At 36.0% G+C, this 13,490-nt stretch overlaps 1 protein-coding gene across 5 annotated transcripts in view; it reads right to left on the bottom strand.

Moving 5' to 3' along the window:
- Positions 1-1,509: 1,509 nt before the first annotated feature.
- The window catches only part of TSG101 (tumor susceptibility gene 101), a 30,652-nt gene continuing 18,671 nt past the window's right edge, over positions 1,510-13,490 (bottom strand). For 3 of the 5 annotated variants that reach the window (XM_072305001.1, XM_019058392.2, XM_072305002.1), the window contains 7 exons: positions 11,771-11,836; positions 10,508-10,671; positions 9,790-9,910; positions 8,125-8,381; positions 7,079-7,276; positions 5,814-5,947; positions 1,510-4,042 (listed from right to left, as the gene is read on the bottom strand). In XM_072305001.1, the coding sequence (XP_072161102.1) occupies positions 3,856-4,042; positions 5,814-5,947; positions 7,079-7,276; positions 8,125-8,381; positions 9,790-9,910; positions 10,508-10,671; positions 11,771-11,836 (1,127 nt within the window). In that variant the 3' untranslated portion in view covers positions 1,510-3,855. The remainder of the gene's footprint in view (positions 4,043-5,813; positions 5,948-7,078; positions 7,277-8,124; positions 8,382-9,789; positions 9,911-10,507; positions 10,672-11,770; positions 11,837-13,490) is intronic. The other 2 variants (XM_072305003.1, XM_072305005.1) reach the window with 1 other exon arrangement.

The raw sequence follows: 13,490 nt of genomic DNA, 5'->3' as shown, positions 1-13,490 counted from the left end.
CAGTTTGAACTGAAATGTTTATTATTGAGCGAGAAAAGTCATAAGAAAGAGGTGTCGCCACATTTGGCAACAAATTTTTGCAGTTGTATTAAGTGCAGTGTTTATCTCGCCAGATGGAGTCAGGAGTTTCAAAACTGCCATCAAATTGTTCGCTGAAGTCTTCTTGACAAAACCATTACTGATAAGTCAGTTTTTTTTACAATGAAAACTTAAATTATTATGAAAACCAGTGATTTTTACGTGTGTAGCACTAATTCCTCACTACGCAAAAACCTCAATTTAATAGTATTAAACTAAAACGAAGTCTCCAAAGTTTAGAAAACTTTTAAGGCAGCATTAATTCCACCTCATAACTCAAGAATTGCCAAGTTTCATCTTTTGTATCATCTTTAATCTCACATTTTTGAGTGTCGGTTACGCTGTGTCTGTTACGTAACCGACACAATTTGGCAGGGCCGCCATGTTTGCGTGGACCTCCAGCAGTCCCGCGGGAAGCGCTGATACCTGATTCAATGGCTTGTTTATCAATCACTTTAACTTTGCACTGAATCAAAATAGAGCGTGCCAAAGCTGGAAAAAGGAAGTTTACTACCTTTAGAATGAGGTAATGAAATCCTGTTAAAATTGGTGCACTTTTATTTCTCAGGTATTTCACATTTTAACTATTCCTGTTATCGTGAAATCACCCTTATGTAAAAATCAAGGTGGAGAAATGGTGGTGGACCCACACCATTTTGTAGGGAAATCAAAGCCAAGAAATTTAATTAATTTTTTTGTTGGGTTCGTTCACTGACGAGTGTGATCTGCTGATGAGGTCCAATAAGACCCAAACCGGTTTCGGTCTCTCGGCGTGATCTCATCTTAATGTTCCAATGGAAGCTACCTAGGCTGAACCCTCTCCCCCCTCAGTCTTGTACTGGTACTTCTAAGAGCAAAAAATGTTTTGACTATAATTGAAAAAATGTTCGGAATTTCTTGGCTTTGATTTTGCTGCAAAATGGTGTGTACCCAGCACAATTTTTTCAGGTCATTTTTGGTGATTTTTTTTTCTTATTTAAAAATTCTTGATGCTTAGTACAAAATGGAACATCTAACTCCATTTTCGATCTTTTGACACTTGGCCCATTATTGATGATAAGTTTTCAAACACCATACATACTTATTTCGTACGAGTGCTTTGTAACAAGCTGTTCAAATAAAATAAATTAGTTTTGCCACTGAGAGTCAACACCATACATTCATTTTCATTGTATTGAAATGTTAAGGATTAATATCCTGGGGACTTTAAATGGTATAGTTTACAGATAAAGTTCACACATCAAGTTAGGATTCCTAAACCTTCTTTCTGGAAAAAAAAAATATAAGAGATGAACTTTTCATAACACAAAATTTATAGTAAGTATACTGCAAAAGAAAATAACTCAGTTTCTCCAAATATGTTGATCATGATTATTACTGAGTTCTGAACGTAGAATTAATAAATAGGCAGTTAAAAAAACAACTGCAAGATACGAATATTATGATAAACTTTATTGATTTAATATTACGTAAAAATAATAATCTAAACATCGTAATTTTAACTTCATTAAACACAAAATACTAACAAAAAATTAGAAAATATGTATATACAAATTCAACAAACGTCTATGTACAATCCTGATAGCTGAGCACATTTGATACATTTCCTGGAAAATTTATACAATACGAAACGGTCCTGATTAGACTTCCAATTTATTGGTGACCTTCAAAGATCCTATAATCATTCAGAAGCTGACGGTAAAATACTTTTACTGCTTTTCCATGATGCAAATGTATCATAGTTATGTAGATAAATATTTGTTCGATAATCAAATTGCTGATTTTTGAGGGACATGGTAGATTCATAAATTCATTAGACAAGAAGTCATTGAAAAATACTTAATTTCTTCAAAAAGTTGAATGACATCCTTTAAATTTTGAACTTTAGAAGCCGAAATATTTTGGTTCCTAACTAAAATAATGATAAAACTAATGTCGTACAAAGAGGAACATTACAATTGACACAATACTTTAGGCGCATTTGGTATTAAATATTTCTAGATCGGTGTAGGAGTGAGCGATTTCTCACTTGCATCATAAATCTCTTCCGTATTACTCCTTCGATCCAGTTAGATTCTGTAGGAGTGAGCGATTTCTCACTTGCATCATAAATCTCTTCCGTAATACTCCTTCGATCCAGTTAGATTCTACGTATATGGGAAGTTTAAGAACCCATGGTTTTACATCAACAATTTAACCAAACCAACCCATTACAACGCGGTCTGAATTGAATCATAAGACTAACATTCCTTTCTTTTTAAACAACAACGCTTTTTATCACAATTTGGTACGGTAAGTGAGTTGGCTTAAAATCAGGCAGTCACAGTGACGGAATGCATAAAGATGAGTCCTCAGGCTAAATCAAGATACTGTATCTATCAGACCCATTTAGCAAAAAATAAATAAATTCAATTAATAATTACAGAGACGTGTTGAAAATTTCTGTACGAAAAACTTATACAACTTGAGGGCGCAGCACGGAGAACTAAGAGATTCTGATACGGATAAATTTCGTTAACATTTGATGATATTCATTTAATGATATTCTTTACGGCCTCATGAGCTTGATGGGCCTTTTAAAATTAAATTTATGTGAAACATTCAAATTTGAGAAAGAACGGGGCTGAAAAATGAATTTTTCTTACAAAGACAAGTCACTGCTACTGTGTCAAATAAGCAGAGCCTTTATTCTGAGGTAGTTGACACAATGCAGTTGACGCCCAGTGAAGAAAAAGGAACTAAACGCAATCACCATTGATGCCAAATAATGCGCATAAAATTGCTGAAAATACTTTTAATCAGCTCCACTTTTCTCAAAATTGACAGATAGGAAGTTCGATTTTTAAAGCTCACCACTCTCAGGAAGTTGTACAAAAACATCATTTCAAATAATAACGCAATTTAGGAGGCACCAAATCTCTTGGTTTCCCTTTCAGAGTTCTCAAGGAAACTGCAACAATTATGGCGCAATATAGCTCTTTTTTGACACCATTAATATTCAGCATTTTTATCGATTTGGCTGAACACCTGACTTTTAGTTATCAACATTAAAGTTTGTAGCTGACTTTGTTGGGCATGACTTTAACTCAGAATAAATAGAAAATTGAATGAAGAGTTTCCGAAAGGATGTCTTTAGTATCTTAATTTCACCTTGGACTAATCTAAACAGTTGTAGCAATACTGGAATAGTCTTCAAAGTCTCTTACAGGCTCTTCACACTAGATCATGCAAACGCGCATGACCTAATCATTCCGTTTGTCATGATTTCTTGAAGAAACCTAGTTGCGCAGAGGTAAAAAATAAGATTTTCAAAACAAATGGATTAAAATAATTGCAAAAAATAATTAAAGCAGTCTTATGGGTACAATTGATTAAATAGGTTTAGAGCAAGCAATCTGCCGCATTTTATGCTGGCTGCTTTTGGAATATTGAAACAAGGTAAAACAAAAAGGTTGCAGACTTAGCCTCAAAGCTTCGAACTGCTCAAACGGTTGCTAAAAATTTTCTTCTTCAACGAGTATACAGGCCTATAAATAAAAGGGAAGACCATGGTGGCAAGGAACATATGCACATCATCGAGGTCGCTTGTCGAAAATTCCAACGACCAGGGCATTTCGATAATGATAAATTCCTCCAATGATATTATAATCTGAGTCCTCAAATCGACCAGATCTGCGTAAATTAGCTTGGTAAGTAGGTTTCTTTGCTGTGATTTGTATCACAATCAATTCATCTGAGCAATGAATAAAAAAGCGCTTGTGGACTTAGAGAGAGGGACTAGCCAGCCAGACCAGCTTTTTGTCTACACTTTTGAATCAGAGCACGGAACATGAACTGCTTTCGTGAAAGCGAGCGCACTTGTTTCAAAAAGACATCCAAGTCTATCACACCGTGCCTTAGCGCCTCTCCCATGTAGTAGATCGCATCTTCTGTGGATGCCTCTTCTGCAAAGGCATTCAAAATTCTGGAAAAATGAGGGAAACACATTGATCAAACACTTGACAACTTGGGCACAGGTGGAAAAACTTTGAATGTTGGTTATCATAGGTAGATAAAAAATAGATTAGGGTTGAAAAAATATTGAAGCACTTTTTGAATCTCCATTGACGAGAACTTCTGTGATTTTGGTACAGTCTCTTTACACCTTCTAGTGCTCCTTTCCTAAAACCTACTCCTTTCCCATACAAATGCAAGTTTTCCTTTTGTTAGTGAAACCTTATTATTTTGTACTCCTGGTCCAAAAGAACTTCGGTCTTATTCTTTGTTAAAATGCTCTTGCATCCTTTGAAAACGATATTCGAAGACAAGACATGACTTGAGAGTGTCGCTCGTCTTGCTAATTTACGGGGCGATAAAAAAAATCAACCAAGATTTACGATTTGTTAAATCAAAATCGGGTTGAGATTTCAATCCGATATTTATCAGAAAAATATAACATTGGTCTCATAGCTCCTTGAAGGATTGATCTGTTGAATCGCAGAAACCAGTTTAATTGTGATTTGATAAATTGAGGTCTTACTCTGCCGTGCTAAGGAAGAAAGCCGTATGAACATTCGAGAGGTGCCAAATTTCCTCCGATAAAATGTTTATTTCGGAGGAAAATTGTGAATATTTTTCCCTTTGAATACTGTTAGGGGCCTACACAAGTTAAAGTTCCTTAAAACCCAAAGACAATTTTTGGTAAAACCACACTCACTTGCGTAAAAAATTGTTTTTAAAATAACGGGACACGTTTCGGGACCTTATTTAAAAGGTGTTATTTTAAAAACAATTTTTTACGCAAGTGAGTGTGGTTTTACCAAAAATTGTCTTTGAGTTTTTGTGAATATTTTTCTTTGAAATTTTCAGACACTTAAGATCAAATTACAAACAAAATTATCAGAGAAATTGGCAGAAAAATATTCAAAAAATTTTCTGAAAATTAGTGATTTCCTAGAGGAAATTTGGCAACGCTTGAAGGTTGATACGGCGGTTTTCCTTAGCACAGCAGTACTGCACTGAGGAATATACACTTTTTTCTGTGAAACAACGCTAAAGCAATCATTTTAGATTCAGGATTTCTTGACGAGGTTTCATCACTCACCTTATTGCTGTCATATTTATCGAATGACTTGAAAAGAGGGTTGTCAAAATTTGGTTGCATTGGGGCCTTTTTGGCATGATTGCCTTCTTCAGGTGTAACACTAATGACTAACTACAAATATACACTTTAAAGACTGTGTATTAATCTCGGAAATTGAACAACCAGTGGCCCTAACGGCCATTCCCTGACAGTAGATATTCACCAAACTCAGTTTTGTACTGGTGCGCATTGAGTTCAAAAAATTTAATTTTGACTCTAATTTTAATTTTTGGTATTTCTTGGCTTTGTTTCCCCGCAAAATGGTGTAGACCCAGCACCATTTCTCCACCTTGTTCCAAACTCAAAACCTGAGTATTTTACCTGACGAAGACTATTTTGCCACACAGACCGTTCTGTAACTAACTTTAGACTAGGTACCCCCTTTTCACATCTCTGCCCCAACAAAGCAGCAACAAAGTAACAAATAGATTTGCAAAAAAATTTTACAAGAATAATTATTTGTTTAGTCATTTGAATTCCAAACAACACTTGCAGCCTGAACTAAAACTCGATGGCACTAATGAAAAGGAGAGATAGTAGTTTGTAAGCTCCCCTTCTCCTCTCCGAAAATAATGAAAAGATTAATTTTTTAATCATGGTAAAAAATACTTACTGTTTGTACAGAGGAGCAGTCGGAATCACAGCTTCATCGACGTCTAAAGAATCTTGCTCTGCCAGACGACTTATTACTTTTTCTAATTCCAGTTCTTTTTCTTTGATCATTACCATACTACGATCTAGTTCCAACTGCAAAAAATAATAGACACACTTACACAAAGGAACTCAAGTGAATTTATTTTAACCACATAATGACTCTTTGCCTGACTTAATTGCTTGTTCAAAGTTTGATGAGGGGCTATACTTAAACGTCACACTACACACATCTACACGCCCTTATACTTACACTCAATACTCCAAAATTGTGTAACATGAATGGTTGAAGAGTATCTTTGTTGTTGGTTTTTTTAGGGATTTTGGATTCCTGCAACGTTTGTTAAGATTTCTTTAGAAAAATAAAACGAGAATGCAGATTTGAAAATGCAATTGAAGATTCCCTTTTGACGATCAATTTGCAACAGTACTGAACAGTACTTAGAAGAAAAGTAAGAAAACCTAATTATTCTGATGCCATTAAATTTTGAGGATCTAACAAGGTGTTACGTATATGAGTTGAACACGGGTTTTGCACCCTGTTACACATATGAGTCTGGTTTCGGCGACATTTTACATATAAGAGTCGAACACGGGTTTCGCACCATGTTAGGATTAAGAGTTAGTTGAAAAAAACTGTTCGGCACCAGCTGATCTTTGTTAACGTAGGATCAACAAACTACGAGAAATGGAGTGAAAATTAAAGAGACAAAATTTTGAGATAAAGTTTACCACTTTATGAATCTGGAATTTGACAGAAATGTTGCACAAAATATTGAGAATAAGAATGAATGAAAAGTTCGTCAAATTTGCACACCATGATGCACTTTCACTGATTGACACTTTCTGAAAATATGCCTGAAGGGCTAAAAAGGCGTTATGTGTAGACACACGAGTCTAAGATGGTAAAGGACCTCAATTTAGGCGCAGCGCACACGTATATAAACTTGATGACGTCACAGGTGGCTAGACAACAAGTCTATGCGTTATTGGCTGGCTATAATCTATGTAGCCATCAGTTGCAAGTCTAGTAATAAAAGTAATAGAGATGAACAGAATGATAGGATGTAAAGAAGATATGAGATCGAAAAACGGACTTTTATAAACTGGAAAAATGAATATTAGAAAAAAATTGAAAAGAGTTGACACAAGGACATTTACTCTGTAATGTCCTTTGTGGCTACTAGGTGCTGACAAATTGTGAATTAAGGGAGAAAAAATCTTTACCTTATCCTTTTCTAGTTTTGCTAGAATTTGATTCAGTTTCGCCTCTCCTTGTTTCAATTCTGTTTGAGACTGTTGAAGGATTTCTAGCTCAGCTTGACTTTGCTGCACAACATCTTTCAGTTTACGCCGCAGTTTATCTTCAACAGCCGTGAGCAGTGAGGCACGTACATGCTCTTCAGTAATGGTTCCGGTGTTTGACTAATGAAACAAAGAAAAGGTAGCTACCATTTAGAATTTGACTATAGTGAGTAAAAATACAAATATAGAATGGTGATAAATAATAATGTGACGGTTGCTGATGACGCTCTGCCAAGAAATTGCATAGTTGGAGCTTTAATGCCCATCATAGCGATTTATTAATCATGCAATGTTCGCTCACATTGGTGCAGCAGCAATATTTACAGTTGCGTCAATCGAAACTATAAACAGCAACAAGTATTTTCGATGCACTGAAAGTTCTCTAGACATAGCTCATAGAAATCTATTTTTTGATGCTGATCAGAAGAGAGCAGCAGCAAGAGACAGGAGCGTTCAGTTCCATTAACGTCGGAAGCAACAAATCAACTCTTGACAAACAGGAGCATCTAATACTGGTGTGATGGTCTACGAAGACTAAGACAAAAACCTGCAAAATTTTTAGCCCATACAAATTCTTACTCTTCGCCACATTCTTAGGGCCTTTCCACAAGTCAAGGGCTAATGAGCAATCCCGCCTGACTGACAATTTTCGCAAAAATGAGTTGGCAGCTTTGCCGCATTCTAGAGTGTAAAACACGCAGCTGATGTTTTTAGTTTTTTGCAATTCTTCATGGGAGCGCAGTAATGACGCTGTAAAACACAAAAAAAGTGCAAACCTGATGTCAGATTTACAACAAATGGCGAAGATATTTCTTTATCCTGTAAAATCGTCAGTTTGCAGATAGGTGGTATTATATCTTAGCTATCGAAATTCACACACCCTCCCTGGACACATGATCGAGCATTTTCTGCATGCCTCGGCTGATTCAGATCGAAGTCATCAAAAAAAAAAAAAGAAAACTACTCACTGGTTGAGTTGTTGCCGGATAAGAAGGCTGTGGTTGAGGTGGGTATGGTGTGGGCTGTTGCACTGGGTACGGAGTGGCTGAGTAACTAGAGGTTGGTGGGTATGGTGGCATGTTGTAGCCAGACATCGGCTGCGTAGGGTACGGAGGGTAAAATGAACTCTGCTGAGACTCGGACTGTACAGGGTAAGGCGCTGCTCCAGTTGTTGGGTACGGAGGCATCGGAGCTCCCCCGCTCCCACCAGGCATGGGCATGTAACCTGTTTAAGAAATAATACCACAATTTTTAACCGCTCGAGGAAAAGAAGTTACAGTAATGACGATGGAATGAATGAACTCCAGGAAATATTGTATGGAGGCTGTTTGGTGAATATGACTGTTGCAAGATCCTGGGCATTGTAAATTACAAATATTTTGAGATCATGGGAATTATTCATATTGCTAAAACAGTATCGGAGTTGAATTGGTAAATTTTAGGGCTGTGCAAATATTCGAAAATCTCGAATATTAGAGTTCAAATAATTTTTCCGATATTCAATTCGAACTCGAACTTAGAAACCCCGAATGAGCGAATTATTCGACAACATTGACTAAACTTCGAATATCCAACAAAAAAGACCGAATATTCGTACATCCGGCCATATTGATGATGAACTAGTAAGAACTCGATACGGCGCACAGTTCAAACTACTTGTTTTGAGGTTAGGTAAACAAAGGCCAACGTTTCATTGGTTCATGCAGCGCACGGCACTCGCTTAAGACGGATCAATTCAAAATTTGCGCCACTTGAGTTCCACCTAATACATCATCAACATGGCGTACCAATGGGCGAATGTACTAACGTCCATAGCCTATCCTTCTCCGCCCCGCGCGGCACCCCGGTCTTTACAATGTTGCTAGACTGTCTTTACGAGATCAACATTGATGTGGAGTAAAACAGAATAAAACAAATTTTCGGACAGTAAGAAGCAGTTTTACAGTTCCACGACAGTTCGATCGATTGGTCGTCCTGTAAGGAAACAATTTTCTCTCCCTAGCAAATTAAAATGTTCGCAAAACCATTTGATAATTAAATGAATTGATTAATTCTTATCTTTTTATCCATAATAGTAATTTCTTTAATCAAAATTTGAAAGTTAGAAAGAAAAAAATTATTTATTCAATTTTTACTTCGACCAACACAGAGGTTGGTTTTGGTCGAAAATAGGTAAAAACTAAAAATATTCGATTCGAATTCGACATAAAAAAAACCACATTGGCACAGCCCTAGTAAATTTGAACTGACGCCTGGGGTTACAAGGACATTACCCTGTTAAATCTTTTTCTGAACCTTTCACATACTGAATTATTAGTTCCTTCATGGCAGATTTTTCCATTTTTATAAATTTGTTTCATTTGTATTTATTTTTTTCATTCTTAAACTTGATTTATTCAAGCCATCTACTTTTGTTTCCTTCTATGCTGCTACTGAACTTTTTATTTTGCTTTAATGGCTGTTTACAAATGAACCAACACTGACTCTTTCTAGTAGAGACTTCAGAATGCTGATTGTTTGATAAAAGCTTGCTTGATATAAAGCAGTACCGCCCTGATGCGCATTTTAAGTTTGATTCATTCTTAAACTTCCCAATCGGAGAGAAGCATACGCAATGGGCACAGGTTCCTCACCTTTTGGTTGTACAGGATAAGGAGAGCTATTTTGTTTATCTTTCGGTTTGGTATACAAGGGAGGCACTTCTCCAAAGGCAGCACACATCACTTGAATTAAAGAAACGATATCAGATGTTGCCTGAAAAAATTGAGAAAAATAGCTAAAGCTGCACAGTAATTAAACAGTGATTAAAGGCTAATTTTAACAATGCAGAACCCGCAACCACCATCAAGCAAAGAATAGAACATAATATTTTAGGAGAAAAACTTTAGGAATATTTTCTATTTTTATTCTCAAGCTACCCAGAACAACTTGTAAACTAATACAATGTCAACAGAGACATAATCTCAAAACTTAGAATCGGTAAACCTGTTGATTGCCAATTCAGGGTGACAAATTTTCTTGATTTCAAAATTCCTTAACTTTTTCAAGACTTCTCAGGGTTTGTGAAAATTAATCCCTGACTTTTCTTCAACTTTTATATGTTTCTTTTTGTCATGATAGTGTGCTCACGATTTTTTTAGCGTAAAGTCTTTTGAAAATAAAAATAACTCGATCTTTCGACTAGCAGAAAGAAATTCAAGTTCCGACAGTAAAAATTGGTAGTTTTTCCCTAAATTTTCAGGGATGGGTAAAATTTCCTGACTATTCCCAGATTTCCCTGACTTTTCACGAACTTATCACCCTGCAATTTTTGTGTATGACACAGTGTTGGACGACCAGCAAATAACTTACCGCATTCCATTCATGAAGATAAGGAAGGTACACTTTTCCATTAAAATCTACATACATCGATGGTTTGATCACCATGTTCTCCGTTGGTTTAACATAAACGATAGGAGCATGTTTAGGATGTGTGTCCATGAGCCAGATACAAATTGGAAAATGATAACAGACATCTGAAGAGAGAGAAATAGAAAAATTACACAGAGAGGAAAATCAAAAACCGTATAATAGCCTGAACCTACCTATGATGCATACTTCAAATTTATTCCTTTAATATATCTATAATTGGCCAAGAAATTCTTACGATCACTATGAGGCTATACTTTCCTTTTTTCAGAGCATTTTCATTTAAAAGAAAAATGAACATTCTTTCTTCTGTCTCTTAAAGATTTTTTGTTGAATTATGAAGCTATTTCTTTGAAAATTTTGAGCCATTGAGTTTCTTAGTTTTTCACTCCAGAATAAGTTAAGTTGATTATATTTAATGGGAAACACTTTTATGCTTTTGAAGTCTTAGGTTCCTTATTACTTCTCTTCTGATTGCAGTTTTCTGAAACGACATTTGATACCTTTGTGGAGCATTTTTTCCTTTGTTTCTTGTGAATTCAAGATTGATTGAAAAATATAACTATCCACTTTCATGGCCAAAAGTGCGCGAGTAGACATACATTGCCTCACAATGGGCAGATACACCCAGGAGGTTGCAACTTAAACCCTCTTGACGTTACATTGAGTCAACGTTGAGTACAGGTTGAGTACAGGTTGAGTACAGGTGCATTCTATTGGTAAGTCAAAGCATGTAGGTACCCTCTACACTTCACTAGGCTCCAAAATAACGGCTCAACTCGAGATGCAAACACCTTTATTTGTCCACATTGGTCTCAAACATACACTTTGCCTTATTAGATTGTACCTTACCTCATTTTACTTAGTTTTCTTCTCTCTGACTTTGAAATTTTGTGACAAAAAACAAAAAACAAAAATAAAAGGGACATTCTTTTGAATTTTGCCAGCAGTGGAATCACAGTGCTTCATGTTGGTGAGAAGATAATTTAAGAAGTGGCAAAATGTAAAATGTCTCTCCTACGTAGTTCCGCTTTTTGGCCATCGATGTGTGGATTTCGCCATGATTTACTTCAATACTTGTTCGTGAATCCTGGCCATTGCAGGTTTAAAGAATATAATACTCCAAAATAATACCATGATATCCAGATGCACTGAATAATGCAAATTACTTATCAATAAATAAAAAAAAAAATAAAATCTACGTACCTAAAATATAAACTGGTATTGTACCAATCATACTGACTAAAGACTTCTGCATACCATTATCAAACGCTGTGCATGACCATTACAAAGCAAGTGAGAACACACACCAAAAAAGAAAAAGGAAAAAATAAATGAGAATTAAGGATGTAAAGCAAAAAAGGCAGAAAAAGTCAAACGGGTTAATAAATGCTGAGTTCACTGCTGAGAGAAATAGAAAAGGAAAAAAAATCCTGAAATGGAGAAAGCAATACAAAATTTGCTATTAGCAAAATGGATTTCTCATATTGCTTGCCAAGAATGTAAAAAATTCCTGTCTTGCATGCCTGGATTGGAGAGGAGTAAAAGAAATAAAAGAAAAAAAAAACTCATGATGAAGCTTAAAGTATATACTTTTAGTAAGTTTCTTAGCACTCAAGATTTGCAAGATTTCTGTTTTCATCTCCCACGTCCTCTCTTCACTTCAGTAACATAATCTTCGAACTCAGACATTTTCCTAGCATCTTTTCGCTGCAGGGTGAAGACAGAAAAAATAGCGACGTGTATTATTACACAGGCGTCAAGCTGCTAATCTTAAAAAACTAGGTCAGACTTGCTTGCTTGGATACAGTGCCGTTTTTGAAAATTTGGAAAAATCATTAATAATAGAGGATGAGGGTTGAGGGGTCTATAATCATGAATTTCGCAGGTTCTGAGGGTGAACAATTTAATGTTACCTATGCCCTTGGGAGAAAATGCGGAATTCTGATGCATTAGCCTGCGTCGAAGGTGTCTACTAAAACAGGCTAGCCAAAAGTCAGTTCTTTTGCAGTACTTTTTCAGTACATTCCCAAGAAATTCAGTACCTACTCAATAGAAAAATTCAGTACTCTTTCAGTACCTCCAATCGACAAAATTCGAAAAATTTCAAAAATTTGAATTTCTCGCTTAAATCGGGTCAAAAGTGAAGAAAAAAATACGGCCCTTCTTGCGGACTTTCCACACTTTTTCAGTACTTCGGACCGCCCTTAAAATATCAGTACTTTTTCTGGACTTTCCGGAAATCCTGGACTTGTAGACACCCTGGTGTCACACTATCAAAATACTCCATCAAAGTGTCAAGATCACGTGCTGTGATTGATCCAAGTCATCGAATAAGCCAATCACAACATCTGACCTTGATATTTTGATGGCTAGCTTTGACAGTGTGACACATGCTATTCATAAAGGATTGGCAGTTTGCTGGAAATCTTTCGAAGTAAATTATTGGCAGTGAAAAAAAAATTCACGGCATTTGTTGAATTAGTGATGATTATGGTAAATGAAATAAAGGTGATAATTTGTGAATTGAGCAAGCATTCAGTAACTAGACTTTGCGAGAGACATGAATGACAGGACTCTAAAATAAGATTATCAAGGATAAGCCGACAAAAAAACGATGAGAATTCAGTCTGAAATAGGAGTTTTCTCCGTTTTTTAGAACTTGCTCTGTCAGGAAAAGGTTACGCTGAAGTTCAACTAATTGTAAGCTTATTTAGCTCTTTGGTGAGACTTTCTATTGGAATCAACTAGCTTGAGGGTGTAAACTTGATAGCAAGCCTCAAGAGAACTTTCACTACAAGAGAAGGATCCCAGGCTCTATACAAAATTCTGTTAAAAATACAATTCCTGTCTCCTTTTTACAATGTTCAAGTTCCTAATTAGGAAATATGTTCCAGAAGTCAGTTTTCGTACATGGGGGCTCTAG

Source organism: Bemisia tabaci, chromosome 10 (assembly GCF_918797505.1).
Source record: "Bemisia tabaci chromosome 10, PGI_BMITA_v3".
In the NCBI taxonomy this organism is placed as follows: Eukaryota; Metazoa; Arthropoda; class Insecta; order Hemiptera; family Aleyrodidae; genus Bemisia; species Bemisia tabaci.
This window is presented reverse-complemented; position numbering and strand designations above follow the sequence as displayed.